At 40.9% G+C, this 17,984-nt stretch overlaps 1 protein-coding gene across 1 annotated transcript in view; it reads left to right on the top strand.

The window, feature by feature from the left end:
- The first annotated feature begins 261 nt into the window (after positions 1-261).
- Positions 262-17,984, top strand: part of LOC149202515 (uncharacterized) — an 81,919-nt gene continuing 64,196 nt past the window's right edge. Inside the window, exons 1-3 of the mRNA XM_089400001.1 lie at positions 262-551; positions 652-698; positions 795-881. Coding sequence (XP_089256127.1) covers positions 470-551; positions 652-698; positions 795-881 — 216 coding nt within the window. The 5' untranslated portion in view covers positions 262-469. The remainder of the gene's footprint in view (positions 552-651; positions 699-794; positions 882-17,984) is intronic.

Below are 17,984 nucleotides of genomic sequence, written 5' to 3'. Positions count from 1 at the left end.
AACCGGACACTGCATTGAATAACAGTTGATGTTCCCCTGTACACTTATTCCTCGACGGGGTAAATCGAATTGAATGCCAGCATTAATCTTGAGGCAGTGGAAACCTAAATTACAATGATTAACGATTAAGATTTTGGGTACGTAGGCCATAGGCCATTCATAGTGCTTGGAAAACGTCCATTTCCATCATTAAAAAATGGTTCAAAGTTGAATTTCTTAAATTTTTTTGACTGTATTGAAAATTTCACTAGCGAAATTGTGTCGCAAATCAAGACGAGCAATGTCACGCACGTGTGCACGTACATCGATGGAAGAGACATCTTTTCTAAAAATTCCAAAGCACCATCATCTCTGTGAATCCCTGTATTTCTCTGAATCGTATTCTGAATTCCACACGATTTCTCTCTGGTTTGGTGTCGAAGTGTAAGATATTCCAAGCTTCATTTGGGAATTGTGGGCAATTTACAGAATGGAACTCAACCATTTCTGCCCTCCTGCGGATGCCCGCTTCACCATTGGCGCAACTGATCAGAAAATGCACAGCTTACATGGTATCGCCATGGACTACTTTCATATTCTGCGAATCTCGTGAACATTAATTTTCCTTTTTTGTACATCCGTTGATCTTTTTTTCTTAAACGCGGGTTGCAGAAGAGTTTTCGCGGAAGAGAACAAGTTCTAGAGGGCATCGTCTTTTTGTGAGTTTTTTCTGGACACCTTTTGTTCTTTTCCTCCTTAAATATATATAGACAGACATAGGGATGATGGTTAATTTTGTTGATTCTTATTTGCAGAACAAAACCTGCCCCTTGAAGTTTGTCAGGGCAGCCAGGGAAACTCTGCAGAGGTCGGTTGCATCACGTTCATCAGCTCTCAGACAGGTAGTTTCTTACCCTCTCTCAATTCTCTTGGAGTTTGTATTTCGTTGAATTGGAAATTTTACAGGCAATGAAATCGATACAGGCTTGCACACGATTAGTTGATGTGTACCAAATCTGTTGGCACACGGGTGGTATTTTTTAAAGGTGGGAAGCTTAGGCTGTATTTCCTTTGTGAGAACTTTTGGCTCACACATAACTTTTGGCTTATTAGGCACCCAAGTTCTTCCAGTGGCTCTGGAGGTCTGCACTGGTCACTTGCAAAAATTATAACTAGTATGGTATCCATGGGACCAATTGTTCACTTTTCAAGGGTTAGCTATAGGACCTAGATCAAATTTAGTTATCGAAGTTAGCTTTCAGACTCTGATCATTGGAGAATTATCGGACATGAGTTTTCTGATCCACGCATGAAAGGGTATTTGGCACTTTTTGGGGTTAATAAATGACCAGCTTTATTGTCACAATATTGATTTTGATACCTGAATTTTATTGGAAGCTTGAAGAAACATGCCTTCAGGGGTAGCGTTGCATATTGTGGATTTAATGAAAAGCTTTGTTGTCACAATATTGATTTTAATTTTTGATACATGAATTTTATTGGAAGCTTCAAGAAACACTCCTCAAGGGGTAGAGGGGTGCCTAATCCCAAGATTTGCACCTGGTCTCATCCTTTTTTAATCTGATGCCATTTGAGCAGGGCAGGCTGCAGCTGGAATTGAACCTTGGTAATTTGCTTGAAGTTGAGTTGACGCCACCAATTATTTCATTCTTTTATAGAGACTACAATCTAGGTGACGTCACTAGTGAACCAACATCCATGGGTTGTATTTCATCCTTCCATAGAGACTACAACTCACCAACTATTTCATTCTTTCATAGAGACTAGAATCTAGCTGACGTCACTAGCGAACCAACATCAATGGGTTGTATTTCATCGTTTCATAGAGAATACAATTCAGACGGGAATAGTAAAGAGCTTCAACTGCAAATTTGTACGGTCTGTAACTCTAACATAATCCCTGGAGAGAAAAGCTGTCCTGCATATTGCAGACAACAAGTTTTGAGATGAGTTTGGGGTGGCAGGTACAGGAGGGGCTATCACTAACCCCAGAGGAACTTTGGAGTTTACCTATGCTTCGAGCCTAGGACTTGCTTCTAATAATCAGGCTGAAGCTTACTCACTCTTGCAGGGAGTGTAGAAAATTGTGCTTGATGCCCAACCCAGTTTCAAGTTCATGAAATCACATCAAGTTAATGCCCAACCCAACATGTTTTATGTTGCTGTTATAAACATTGTAGAAAATCCATGAAACTCTGGTCTGCTAATATGAACAATCTGAAAACAATTTTCTTTTCTTATAATCACAGGATTTCTCTACTAGATGCAGCGGAATAGGAACAGAAATTAAAAGCACAAATCACACAATGGACAACACAATTTTTCTAGGGAACCCAACTGAGAAAACCCTCGCTTCATTCAGAATTGAATTTTATTGAAGAAGAATAAATTACAGATCTCTTACAACCAACTTGTCTCAATCAGAAAATAATATTCTGCCTGCCTCAAACTAAGCTTGAAACACCTGCTAGAATACTGATCTGCTTCCCCTAATCAGCAGCCTGAAATCCTTGCGCATTCGTTAGGAAATAGGCCCCTATTTCCTAGCGTATTCCCAGCTCCCAAAAAATAGGAATTCTCCTATTTTCATGCGCACTTCCAAGGGAAATCTTCCCCAACAATTCGCACAAGAGAAAACTTGACTCGTTCCTCCACAAGCTCCATACAAGCTCACAAACTCGTGCTCAATTATGAATACAAGGTGTGCCTTCGATCTCCTTATTAGCACTTCGATTTGGCTATTGTTAGTAAGTTCTATGTTTGGGAAGTCGAACTCCTGCTTTTCTAGTTAACAAAAGTCAACACAAGTTGTTAACTAGCTAACTCCCCTTGTTCTGCAGTTCCCAAACTAACTCACACTAGAGAACAGATAACTTGGTCCTCCACAATCTTACACTAGTCAAACTGCTTCTTGAACTTGTCCACATCATTGGAACTTGTACATGACTAAGAAGATCACAAAATTCGATTCCTTGAATTAAGGCACAAATCAAGGATTCCATTCCTTCACTACTTTTCAACACTCCCTCATAGCGAGGAAGGGATTCTATACAACTCCTAACTTATCTCTGTGATGAACAAAACTGCCTCTTGCCAATGCCTTGGTGAAGATGTGTGCTGTCTGCTCCCCTGTTACAATGTACAATAGCTTGACTATCCCCTTCTGCACGCAATCTCAAAGATGGGGATACCAGATCTCGGTATGCTTTGAGCGATCATGAAACCTTGGGTTCTTAGTGTGAAGATTCCTTAAACCGGGGAATTCCTACTGCAGCATTGATGATATTTCTCCTAGTTGTTAGATTTACATGAACAAGTTATTTGCAATTTCCTACGACAAACATCGAAATACATACAATGCAACCTACACCAATTAAATAATATGCGGAAACAAGAAACTGAACAATAGAGAAAGATACACACAAGTGACACAGTTGTTTTTGGACAAATGTCCCCGGAAAAACCCAATGCAAGAAAACTGGTGTAGCAGATCTGAGGGTTTTATTATTATGCAGTAGTAAAATTTGAACACATATTTGGAAGCCTTCCCGACAATCCAGTTATAGAGAATAATCCGACAGAGAGATTTGTGAGATTACCTCACACTATCACTGGGAACCCCGGCTGATCCAGCCCCAGAAAATCTACCCCTGGCTTCTCTAGCTGCCTCTACGCTGCCTCTGCGCAGTGTCAACATTAGCCCAACGTCAAGCTCACTGGGGACAATGTTAATCCTCAGGCTGGCCGATTTGCTGTCCAGGTGATTTGATTTCTGCCTTCCGGTCTCACACCTCGGCTCTCGGTTTCTAAAACTCGAATTCCCTCTGCAAATTTTGGACTCCCTCTTGGCTTTTGCGTTGCCTCTGCGTGGCTCTGCGTCAACCCCTCTGGCATAGCGTTGCCACTGCTGGATCTCCCTCTGCCTTCTCTGCTGAGTATCCTCCGCCTGAGAAGGATTTCCCTTCGGATACTGTCCATGCCCCTCGTTGCAAAAGCTCACAATCGAAATTTGTTGAAGAAAGTGTAACTAGGTTCGGTATTTACAAATGTAATTTTGATCTTTGTACTTGTCAAGAAAAATAAATATTATTTTTGTAAATTATAAGAATGAGTTTCTTGCTCATTCCACAGGTCTAGAAAAAGAGTCAAAGACATGTGTAAAGAGCTCTTCTTGAGCATATATGTAATGTATATGAGTCTACCTAGTGGCTAGATTAGCCCTCCAAGACCAAGCACAATCCTCCAAGACAAGCACAAAGAAGTCTGTCTGCAAACAATGAAGAGAACAGTTAAAGTTGGCCTCAAAATGAATATTAACATCAAATCGACTCACATATGAAAACACATCTTTTCGATGGAGATGTTAGCTCAAATACAGGGGCAAACCACTATACATACCCAGTCATGGTATGCGTAGAAAAGAAAAAAATAGGATCTCGAATATCTCTGAAATTGCGGATGAAGTTTAGGGTACAATATTTCGAATAAGGTACATGGATACATTATTTCGAATAAGTACAGAAGTACAGTATTTCGGATGGGTGCAGTGAACGCAATCTCTTTGCAATTTCGGGTGTAATCATGGTGCAAGAAATTACAGTCATAAGGAATTTGATCAAGCATATCTGTGTCTTAACCTCCTCACAGTAGTAATGATCACTGTCTCAACATAATTGTGATCCCACAATAAGACACTCTCGGCATACTAGACACAGACATAATGGTAACCATGGTCTTGGTTATAATCCTAGTGAAGACAAGGTCACGATGCAGATCTCAGTGCATTGATAAAGACACGTTATCAAAGTCATGATGAAGACAAGGTAGAGACCTCATTGACATAGTGATAACCTCAGTAGAAGTGCAGTTATGATCTCAAGGAAGGCACAACTATGATGAAACAATCATGATCTTCGTTGATCTAAGAGCAACTCTCATTCATATGGAGATCTCGTGAAGACCTTGGTGAAGGTGCAACAATGATGTTGCAACAATAATGAAGATCTCAGTGGTGCAGCGATGATGATGATCTCAACAGTGTCAAAGAAGAGGATTGGTGTCTTGGTCTTGGAGTGGCGTAGAAGGTTAAGTGTCATGTTCTTGTTATTCGTCAATTGGAATCTCTATAAAAAGAATTATGTGTGGGTTTTCCTCTCCAAGAGGGAGAGGTTTTGGCCGTGGTAGAATGCCAACATCTTGTGTTCTTGTCTCTTTGTTTTTGGTAGCTATTTGATGAGATAAGAAACACACGCTCTAATAATGTCAAAGAGAAGATTGTGCTAATAAGAAAATTAAAAAGGCCTCACAGATAGTTATCAGAAAAGAAGAATCTCATTAATCACATGTGCCCTATATTCTTCAACATGGGATCAGAGCTAAGGTGCTAAAGTCTAAGGAAGGGTAGAAAAGAGACATTCAAGGATCAAGTTTGTATCTAAGCAAATAAAAAAGATGAGTTTGAAAAATGTACAGTGCTGCATCTCATCTTCATATCAAGGAACAATCTCGGATATCATAGTCTTGTTGGCAATCACAGTTTCGGGTTCATACTACAAAACTCAAATCTATGTCATATCACAAATGCTGAAGCAACCATGATATTACAAAACCACAGATCGATCATCCTCTGCAATCGCGTCTGCAATTCTCAGGTGTACTTCACAGTCTCGGTGCTTCCAATGATGAATGGCTCAATGTAACAACAAATGATACTTCACAATAATGCTACATGATCTCAGTACACAAGGATGCTTTATGTCTCGAGCTCATAGTGATATTCTATACTACTGCATGATTTAGGGATGTCACTATTGCAAGAACAATAATAGTCTCGGATCTCCTCAAGAAGAATTCAAATTGGTGGCATTATAATCTCTCTTCATGGTGTCAAGATCACAGAACCTCCTCAATACAAATATCTCACACAGTTCAGTTTCTCATATTTACAATATATCTTGGTTTTGCATCATGCAATCTTGGTGACATCACAATATGCTAAGTGTTGCATACTACCTCGGTAAAGTCATAGTTTGGAGATAATGTTTCTAAGCAAAACTAGGATAAATCTACTTGGGCTAAAGAAGTGTTAGCTCCTCTATTTTGGGCAAGCAGTGCTAAGTCTCAGTGCCATAAAAAGATGATCAGTATTTACACATTGCTGCTAATACTCCACAGTCTATTTATGTGTCAGCAATACAATAACATATATCAATAATCATAAAGACATGATAAGGAGTCAAAGTGCCTTAGAAGTTAAGATGATGAAGCAGTTTCAAACATCATAATAACATATAGTCTGGAGTAATTTTTGTCATGCTTGGTGCTGGACAGTGCAAGGAGTCTTGGTAAGAGGTTTTCAATAATGCTCTAACAAGAATCTCATTTAAAGAAGCATCAAGGTAAGGATCTCCTCTTCACGTGCCAAGTAGGTATCTTTCATGGTTATGATCAATCTTTGATTTAAATGACTTCGTTGTACAAATCGATATGCTGGTCCTTGTATAAGGAGAATAGTCTTTGTCCTTATAGATAGGTGAAGTCATTGAAATTGGTCTCCTTTGAATTCATGAGAAGAAACTTTTAAAGTCCTCTCACATAGATAATATTGGAGACTTAAAAGAAGCTGGAAGAGGAAAAGATGGTCCTTAAAGGACAATATCAAATAGAGGAGAAAAAGAAAATTTGTGCTACTGGTTAGGATGGAAGGAATTGAATAGATTCCATGATAAGAGGGAGTAGAATTCTTTAAGTTAGCCTCTCTCTATAAGTCTCTTTCTAGGCTCCTAGATCCTGCATAGAATATGACTACAATATGTTATAGGATGTGGTATAACATATGGAAGTGTTAGAAACAAAATCTCGTGACATCATCACAAGGGTGACTATGATCACGAGGATAAGTAAGATGCCTCTGTCAACAACTTAGGGTTTCTATGAAAGAAGGCAAGTTGTAAGCAACAACTTTGCAGAACTCAAACATTTGAAGAATGCTCATCATGCAACAAAAGGGAAACATCTGCTGGATAGGGATCTTTAAGATCCTCAAGATTCTCTGATGGAATCTTCATTGATCCAGGGATGAAGCAAGTGTTTCAATAGAAACTCCAACTTGTGGAGTTCATGAATAATGATATGATGACATAAGAACAGTTCAAGGGGTTGAAGATATTTCAATCAAGGAAGCTGCTGAAAGAAGCCTGGACAACCTAAAGGTAAAATGAGGTATGTATACTTGTATTTAAGTTTTATAATGTCATGTTGTATGGTTGCAGATCAATACTTCTATCTTGAGAATCATGATCGAAGGAAAAGGATCTCCTCCTCTAAAAGGATGCAGAAAGACATAAGTCACACCAAATGAAATCAACATAATATGTCCTCATATGAAATATGAGGTGGTTGACTACAATTACATAACTCTGAGTAGAAAACTCTAAAAGACACTTGGGAATGGAATGTGTAAGGAAGGAAGAGATCGTGAGATATGCAACCCTGATGAAGGCAATCAACATCTAAAAGATCAAGAAGACTTGACTAGAAAAATCTCCTAGAAAGATATGAAGACTCTGATGGAAAAGATGTAGACCCTTGACAATGGATATCTTTGGGAGATGTGTCAACATGAATGCAGGATGTTGATACCTACAGAAAGATGTCATGATGAAGAGCCACCTAGTAAGGTATGATTTGATTTAATGATATATTTGATTTCTTGAATAATATCTGGATAAGTTCATGCAGGGCTACTTACAAGTACAACTAGCATTCATGTGATGAATGGAAGAAGCATGATGAGAAAGAAGTAGTCATATGACGAAGGTTCCAGATATGAAGAAGGCCACTTTCCATGAAGAAAGGAATGACATGATGAACTAAGGAGGAAAGTGATCGATGACTGTTGCCCTACAAGAAAGAAGCTCAACTAACTTTCATGACATCAAGGAGAGAAGTTGATCAAGCAATTGAAGGACCCACGAAGAAGAAGTTGTTGATGTATAGAAGAGTCCCTAGCTAAGAGGGAGCTTTGACAGGTCTCTGATCAAGAGGGAGCTTGGATTAGATCACCCCTGATTAAAAAGGAGTGACAATTGTGTTTTTCTATTTCATGTGTCATGCACTAGACCAGGACTAACAACTGTAAGTCTAGGTAAAGGCCATGAATGGAAATGTAGACACATGATAGACACAACATTCTTGTCTTCATTTTGGAAGAAAGAATGGAGGATTGGGTAATCATCTGGCATCCGATACTCTTTGAGGATGTGTAGGGCATCCAAGACAAGAGTAGGCAAGAGGACTGATATTCTTTGAGGGCTGGGAACCCAAGACAAGAATAGTCTTAGAAGGTCATATTCAGTGAACACCTGCGTGGATATATACCTTGAGAGACAATGACTAAGGTGTCTATAAGTCATTGGTCTCGCCAACATTGTGCTCTGATCTTATGAGAGATAGTGCTGTTAGTCAAGGCCTTGCTATGAACAATGTTGGTTACTATGATGCTATACAGATGGGTTACTAATCTAATTCTTCTTATGAGAAATTCTTCAGATTGAGAATGACCAAGTACCATTATAAATACCTCCCTAGTTAAGAGGGAGTGTTGAAGAAAGTGTAACTAGGTTCAGTATTTACAAATGTAATTTTGATCTTTGTACTTGTCAAGAAAAATAAATATTATTTTTGTAAATTATAAGAATGAGTTTCTTTCTCATTCCATAGGTCTAGGAAAAGAGTCAAAGACATGTGTAAAGAGCTCTTCTTGAGCATATATGTAATGTATATGAGTCTACCTAGTGACTAGATTAGCCCTCCAAGACCAAGCACAATCCTCCAAGACAAGCACAAAGAAGTCTGCCTGCAAAACGATGAAGAGAACAGTTAAAGTCAGCCTCAAAATGAATATTAACATCAAGTTGGCTCACATATGAAGACACATCTTTTCGGTGGACATGTCGGCTCAAATACAGGGGCAAACCACTATATATACCCAGTCAGGGTTTGCACAGAAAAGAAAAAAAGGATCACGAATATCTCTGAAATTACGGATGAAGTTTAGGGTACAGTATTTCAGATAAGGTACAGGGTTACAGTGTTTCAAACAAGTACAAAAGTACAATATTTCGGATGGGTGCAGTGAACACAATGTCTCTGCAATTCTGTGTGTAATCATGGTGCAAGAAATTACAGTCATAAGGAATTCGATCAAGCATATCTGTGTCTCAGCCTCCTCATAGTAGTAATGATCACTGTCTCAACATAATTGTGATCCCACAATAAGACACTCTCGGCATACTAGACACAGTCATAATGGCAACCATGGTCTCGATTATAATCCTAGTGAAGACAAGGTCACAATGTAGATCTTGGTGCATTGATAAAGACATGTTATCAAAGTCATGATGAAGACAAGGTAGAGACCTCATTGACATAGTGATAACCTCAGTAGAAGTGCAGTTATGATCTCGAGGAAGGCACAACTATGATGAAACAGTCATGATCTCGGTGGATCTAAGAGAAGCTCTCATTCATATGGAGATCTCGTGAAGACCTTGGTGAAGGTGCAACAATGATGTTGCAGCAGTAATGAAGATCTCGGTGGTGCAGTAGTAATGGCCTCAGTGGTGCAGCGATGATGATGATCTCAACAGTGACAAAGAAGAGGATTGGTGTCTTGGTCTTGGAGTGGGGTAGAAGGTCAAGTGTCATGGTCTTGGTATTCGTCAATTGGAATCTCTATAAGAAGAATTATGTGCGGGTTTTCCTCTCCAAGAGTGAGAGGATTTGGCCCTGGTAGAATGCCAACATCTTGTGTTCTTGTCTTTTTGTTTTTGGTAGCTATTTGATGAAATAAGAAACACACACTCTAATAATATCAAAGAGAAGATTGTGCTAATAAGAAAATTAAAAAGGCCTCACAAATAGTTATCAGAAAAGAAGAATCTCATTAACCACATGTGTCATAGATTCTTCAACAAAATTCTCCCAGCAGTTGCTCTGCTTCAGAAAATCGAACTTCTGAACTCACTCTCTGTGTGTCTTCCAAATGACCCTCAAACTTCCTTAAATAATCTCCTTGTTGACATTCAACGGCCTAGATTAGAAGCTAATCAATGGCTAAGATCATTTCTGTTTGATTCTTGTATTCTTCTAGAAGTTATACCCATAGTTATATTAATACCCATTAATTATTTTATTTTCCTAAGTTTAGACTTAGGGGCCCATTAAAAATAATAAATTATTTTATTAAAACTGTCTCTGGGTGGAAGTTCCCAAAATGCTTTCGAGGTTCTTTGGAATACATGTGCCCAAGCCTCCCTGCAAAATTTGAGACTTAGAGCACATCTGATGCTACCAGAAATCAACACTCCCTCTTAGCGAGGAATGTGCTCTAGCAATGCCTCCCACTGAAACATCACCCTGACTTCATAACATCGTCCTCTGCACTGCTGATGTTTGACATCTTGTCCACCAACTACTGCGCGAATGCTGCATATGTACAGCTGTTGACCTTGCCACTGTCAACACTGCATCCATACTGCAACTCCCTTTGAATTTCTACATCTGTGCTGTTGCTGGCACTGCCACTAGCAATTGCCCTTGCACTGCAAATTGCTATTGCTATTGCATCAACAACGGAAAGACATCCCAAATTACTGAACTAATTGTGTTCAGTATGATACCATGTGAATGCTGGAGCCTGATTGCTGCTAGTCTCTCCACTGACCCTCTGAATCTACTGCGCTGCTGCTGACCTCTGCTCTGTGCCTTCTGCACTGCTGCCAACTGTGCTCTGCATTGTTCAATCTCTGGCACTCCTATCCACCACAACAATCTCCCCGACACTCCTCGGCACCATTGGACACTAGTCCATCCTACTACTACTGATCTGGGCTCCGTAGCAAGGTATTGATCCGAGAGGTGGATTCCTCAAGGATCCTGCCAATCTGTAACTCTTTCGAACTAATGCTCTAAATCAGCCCACCTCCCTCCTGGAGGTATCTCGGCTGTCATGGCGAACTCCTTCTCGATCTTTGCGGGTGCAACCTTCGGATCGTGCTTCTCATCTTTGTCCTTCTTCTTGAGAGGACACTGAGTAACGTAGTGACCCATTTCACCACACCTGAAACACTTTATCTTCGGGACATCCTTCTTCTGCCTTCGCTGCTCCTGCTGCCCTTTTGATGCAAGGGCTGCATTCTCCTCTTCCTCTTTGGGCTTCGACTCACTGCTGTTGCTTCCGTCAAGCTTACACTTTAACTAGATCTCTCGTTAGTTCCTCTTGCTTAAGAGCTGCCCACATCTCATCCCAATTTAGCAAAGTCGCCCTGCCCAGGATACTCTGGACAAAGACTTGCCACTCATCTGAGACAGAATTGAGGGCCAGTCTAACCAACTCGGAATCTTGAGGTGTAGACCCCACAACTGATAACTCATCTCGGGTCTCCTAAAGCTTCGTGAGGAACGGATCCACACGCTCCCCCTTCTGCATCTGTGCAAATCTCACTTTCTGCTCAAGGTACATTTTCCGCTGCTTGGAAGATCCTTGATACAACGTAGGCAACGCATCCCACATCGCCTCAACAGTCCCTTTGCTAGTGATGTGACAGACTACATGATCCTTCACCCTGTTGAGGATCATTCTCTTTGCCTTTGCCATTTCTGCCTTGTACTTCTTCAGCGGATCCTGATTTGCAGGCACAGCCACCATGCTGTCGACATATGTCTTGAGAGCATGCTCATCTAGAAGGAATGACATTCTCGCCTTCTAGATGACGTGGTTGGATGCCCCATCCAACCTGTCTTGATCTCTCAAGCCACTGGTTACCATTTTTGCGACGAAAACTGTCGAACTACTCCTCTTTGTTTCTTAGTGCTGCTGCTCAGCCAATAAGAAAACAAACTTCTTGGCAGGAAGTCTACTCAGGAAAAAAATCCCTCACTGTGCTTCTATTCTCTCTTCTGACGTCTTTTTGCCTAGCAAAGTGGCCTGTAGAAAAACTGTGTCCCACCAGCTCCTCACGCTGAGGCTTTAGCGCTGCTCCCTCTGCCACGACAAGATTTCGATTTGGAAGCCCTTCTCTTTGTCGACTCACTCAGAGAGAGACTGCCTCGAAATTTAGCCCTTCAGCTAGGACTGCGCAAACCCCTCTGGGGATTCGAACTGTTGCCTCCTGCAACTTTTTCGACCTCCTTTTTCTACTCAGCGCTGGGTTCTCTGACACTGTTCTTCTTGCTTCTCTCGCACTACCTTTGATACCATGTGACAATTCCTTAAACTCGAGAATTCCTTCTCTAGCCCTGATGATATTCTCCTACTTGTTAGATTTACATGAACAAGTTATTTGCAGTTTCCTATGACAAACATCGAAATACATACACTGCAACCTACACCAATTAAATAATATGCCGAAACAAGAAACTGAACAATAGAGAAAGATACACACAAGTGACACAGTTGTTTTTGGACAAATTTCCTCAGAAAAACCCAATGCGGGAAAACTGGTGCAACAGATCTGAGGGTTTTATTATTATGCAGTAGTAAAATCTGAATACATCTTTGGAAGCCTTCCCAACAATCCAGTTACAGAGAATAATCCTGACAGAGAGATTTGTGAGATTACCTCACACTATCACTGGGAATCCTGGCTGATCTAGCCCTAGAAAGATTGACCCCGGCTTCTCTAGTTGCCTCTACACTGCCTTTGCACAGTGTTTGTGTCAGCCCAACCTCAAGATTACTGGGGACAACATCAATCCTCTTGCTGGTCGATTTGTTGCCCCGGTGATTTGATTTCTGCCTCCTGGTCTCACACCCAAACTCTCTGCTTCTGAAACTCAAATTCCCTCTGCAAATTTCGGACTCCCTCTTGGCTTCGGCGCTGCCTCTGTTCCAACCCCTCTGGCACAACGCTGCCTCTGTTCCAACCCCTCTGGCACAACGCTGCCATTGCTGGATCTCCCTTTGCCTTCTCTGCTGAGTATCCTCTGACCGGGAAAGATTTCCCTTCGGATACTATCCCTGCCCCTCACTGCAAAATCTCACTATCGAAATTCTCCTGGCAGCTGCTCTGCTTTAGAAAATCGAACTTCTGAACTCACTCTCTATGTGTCTTCCAAATGACCCTCAAGCTTCCTTAAATAATCTCCTCGTTGACATTCAACGGCCCAGATTAGAAGCTAATCAATGGCTAAGATCATTTTTGCTTGATCCTCGTCTTCTTCTAGAAGTTACACCCACAGTTAGATTAATACCCATTAATTATTTTATTTTCCTAAGTTTAAACTTAGGGTCCCATTAAAAATAATTAATTATTTTAATAAAACTGTCTTTGGGTGGAATTTCCCAAAACGCTTTCTCGGTTCTTTGGAATACATGTGCCCAAGCCTCCCTGCAAAATTTGAGACTTAGAGCACATCCAATGCTACCAAAAATCAACACTCAGAGAGCTTAATGCAACTTCGATTATCACAATGTATCATTGTAGGCTCCATCCTCTGTCTGAAAAGTCCCACATGCAACTTCCTCATCCAAATAGCCTCGTAAGCTGCTTGACTAACAACTGTGTACTCGGCCTCTACCGAATTGAGTGTAGCTGATCTCTCCTTCTTGCTATACCAGGAAACCGTTGCTAACCCAATGTTGAAGATGCCACTCGAAGTACTCTTCCTGTCTTTGGATCTCCCTGCCCAATTTGCATCTGTGAAGCCCTCAATCCTCACTACATCAACCTATCTGTACCACAATCCATAGTCCGCCGTGCCTCTGAGATATCTCAACACATGTTTTGCAGCAACCTAGTGCACTTTGGTCGGTTCCACCATGAACTGACTCAACTGGTTGACTGCAAAATAAATATCAGGTCATGTGTTGACCAAGTACATTAATGACCCAATGAGTTGCCTGTATACTATAGGATCCACTCACTCTCCTGTGCTAGCCTCCACCTTCCTCTAGTTTGTGACTAGAGGCGTGGCCATGGGCCCGCAATCATGCATATGAACTCTCCAAAGAATCTCTGCAGTGTACTTGCCCTGTCCCACGAAGATCTCACCATCACCCTGCCAAACCTCCAAGCCAAGGAAATAGTGCATAAGCCCCATATCCTTCATCTCAAACTCCCTTGCAAGGTCCTCCTTGCAATCCTGGATCAAGCTCTCATCTCCAGTCAGTATAAGGTCGTTGACATAGAGAACTAGAATGAGCGAAAGCCCCTCCAACCATGATGTAGTATAGCTTAGCATCCGCCTCACTCTTGGTGAAGCCCAATCCTCGAAGGTAGCTGTCAATCCGAGTGTACCATGCTCTCAGAGCCTGCTTGAGCCAATAAAGAGCTTTCTTCAGTCTGCACACGTGTCTTTGTTGAATTGCTCAAACCCCTCTAGCTGCTCCATATAGATCTCCTCCTCAACAACTCCATTGAGAAAGGTTGTCTTCACGTCCATCTGGTGGATCTTCCACCCCATCTGTGCTACAAGTGCCAGAATAGTCTTGATGGATGAATACTGTGCTACTGGGGCAAAATTCTCCTCATAGTCTATGCCCTCAATCTGTGAGAAGCCCTTGGCCACAAACCTGGCCTTGTACTTCTCCACACTCCCATCTGCTCCATGCTTCACCTTGTACACCCATCTAGATCCAACTACTGATTTCCCCTCAGGTCGTGGAACAACCTCCCAGACATCATTCTTCATGATAGAGGAATATTCCTCCACCATGGCATCCTTGTTGAAGAAATCTAGGGCTTCGACATTAGGAGATTTCTTCTTCATTAGTAACTGCTTGTGAATTGATTTTTAACTTCTTTAGATTAGGTTCTTCTTCTTGTTTAGATTATTAACATTCTTCTTCATCAAACAATAACCAATGCATGAACAAAAGTAGACAAGAGACACAACATGTAGGCTATGAGCCAGGGCCAAAACCTCTCACTCTTTTAGAGGAAAACCCACACAAATTCTTCTTATAGAGATTCCAATTGACGAATACCAAGACCATGACCCTTGACCTACTAGGCCACTCCAAGACCAAGACACTAATCCTCTTCTTTGTCACTTCTGAGATCATCATTATCGCTGCTACTGAAGTCATCACTGTTGCAATGCCAAGATCATTACTACCGCACCACTGAGATCATTACTGCTGCACCCTCACCGAGATCTTCACCATAACAATTAGATATGAGATATTTATGTGTATGAGAGCTACACTAAGATCCACTGAGTTATTGATCTTCTCCATCAAGTTCATGACTGTATCTCTATGGACACCATGATAACATCTATGTTGAGATTATGACTTCATCTAGAATGTAGGCCGAGACAAAGAGTGTTTACTGTGAGATCACCGAGATCTTCATCATCCGAGACTGTGACTGTGTCTAGAGAGTATGCCGAGGGTGTATTACTCTTCATTACACATGAGACTGTGACTGCGTTTTAGTATGCCGAGACAGTGTTCACTGTGAGGAGGCCGAGACATCATCTTCTGCGATACCCATCCAAAAAACACAGAGATGCTCCTCCATCTGAAACACTGAACCTCACTGTAATGCGAAGAATGTCATATCTGTACCATTCGAAAATTACAAAGAATCCAAGTTGTTGTAACTGTCCTTTTGTGCAGACCCTCGCTGGATATTTATAGTAGTTTTGTCTCCATAATAAGCTAACTTGACCGAGTGAACCGATGTGTCTCCTTATATGAGCCAACATGACTTCTTTTAATTCTATTTGCTAGTCGACTTCTTCAAGAGGGATTGTGCTTGTCTTTGGAGGGTTGTTAGACATTTCTATAGACTTGTATACATTTAACATAGGCTCAAGAAGAGCTCTTCATACATGACTTTGACTCTTTGACTCAATAATAAATCCTAAGGCTCTCAATGGGAGCCACTAATATATAAACCTCTTGCTCATGAAACCCATGCAGCAAGGCATACAATAATTTTATTCCTTTTATTTCATCATTTACAAAGATCATGTCATTATGAAGGCCGAACCTAGTTACATTTTCTTCAACACTCCCTCTTAACTAGGGAGGTATTCATAATGGTACTTGGTCATTCTCAATCTGAAGAATTTCTAATAAGAAGAATCGGATTGGTAACCCATCTGTATAGAATCATAGTAACTAACATTATTTCCACAACAAGGCCTTGACTGACAACGCTATCTCTCATCAGATTAGAGCACAATGTTGGCAAGACCATTGACTATAGACACCTTCATCATTGTCTCTCAGGGTACATACCCACCCGGGTGTTCACTTAGTATGACCTTCTAGGACTATTCTTATCTTGGGTTCCCAACCCTCAAAGAATATCGGTCCTCTTGCCTACTCTTATCTTCGATGCCCTACACATCCTTAAAGAGCATCAGATGCCAGATGATTACCCAATTCTCCATTCTTTCTTCCCAAGTGAAGACAAGAATGTTGTGTCTATCTCTTCTTCTCAATTAGGGAGTATACATCTATCATGTGTCTACATTTCTCTTCATGGCCTTCGCTAAGACTTACCGCTGTTAGTCCTGGTCTAGTGCATGACACATGAAATAGAAAAACACAACTGTCACTCCTTCTTAATCATGGGTGACCCAATCCAAGCTCCCTCTTGATCAGGGACCTGGAAGAGCTCCCTCTTAACAAGGGACTCTCCTTTTTCATCAGCAACTTCTTCTTCGTGGGTCCTACAACTTCCTTAATGTCATGAAATTCGGTCGAGTTTCTTCCTTGTAGGGCATTAGCCATCGATCACTTTCCTTCTTGGTTTGTCATGTCATTCCTTTCTTCATGAAAAGTGGCCTTCTTATACATATCTGGAACCTTCGTCATATGGCTACTTCTTCCTTATTATGTTTCTTTCAGGAATTTCCATCCTCCACATGAATGATAGTTGTTGTACTTACAACTCTTGTGCGAGTAGCCCTGCATGAACTCATCCAGATATTATTCAAGAAATCAAAACATAACGTTAAATCAAATTGTACCTTTCGATATGACTCTTCATCATGACATCTTTCTATAGGTATCAACATCCTGCATACATGTTGACACATCTCCCAAAGGGATCCGTAGTCAAGGGTCTCCATCTTTTTCAAACTTCCATCAAAGTCTTCATATCTTTTCGAGAGATTTCCTAGTCAAATATTCTTGGTATTTTGGATGTTGATCGCCTTCATCACGTTTGCATATCTCACAATCTCTTTCTTCCTCACACATTCCATTCCTAGGAGCTTTTAATTAGAGTTTCTTCATTGTGGTCAACCTCCTCATACTTCATATGAGGACATATTATGTTGATTTCATCTAGTGTGACTTATACCTTCCTGCATCCTTTTAGAGGAGGAGATCCTTTTTCTCTTGATCATGCTTCTCAAGATAGAAGTAATGATCCATGTTACCTGCAACCATATGACATGACATTATAATATTAAACACAAGCATACATACCTCATTTTACGTTTAGGTCATCTAGGTTTCTTCCAAAAGCTTCCTTGATTAAAAAGATCTTCAATCCCTTGATCTGCTTCATTTCTCATGTCATCATACCATCATCTCATGAATTCCATAAGTTGGATTTCCTGATGAAACACTTGCTTCCTCTCTAGATCAGTGAACCCTTCGATGAGGATTCCTTCAGAGAATCTTGAGGATCTTGTATATCCCCATTTGGCAGATGTTTCCTTTTTGTATGATGAGCCTTGTCCTAGATGACTTCATCATTTTCTTCAATGTCCAATGAGGTTCCCAAGAGCTATATTCTTCATGTTTGTCTGCCATGGATTTTGTCCTCCATGGTTCCCATGGTGATGTCCCGAACTCTTGTTTCTAATGCTTCCATGATGCCATGATGCATCTTATTATCATGGTCATATCTGTAACTAAAGATTTAGGAGCTTATGATAGGACCCTTTTGTGAGGGATACCATCTTAATCATAGTAGAGATCTGTTACTCCCTCTTTCCTTTGTCCCTTTTTTCAG

The sequence above is a fragment of the Pinus tabuliformis genome, chromosome 2_1, assembly GCF_031772625.1.
Source record: "Pinus tabuliformis cultivar Carrire ecotype Pingquan chromosome 2_1, CPIR1, whole genome shotgun sequence".
In the NCBI taxonomy this organism is placed as follows: Eukaryota; Viridiplantae; Streptophyta; class Pinopsida; order Pinales; family Pinaceae; genus Pinus; species Pinus tabuliformis.
This window is presented reverse-complemented; position numbering and strand designations above follow the sequence as displayed.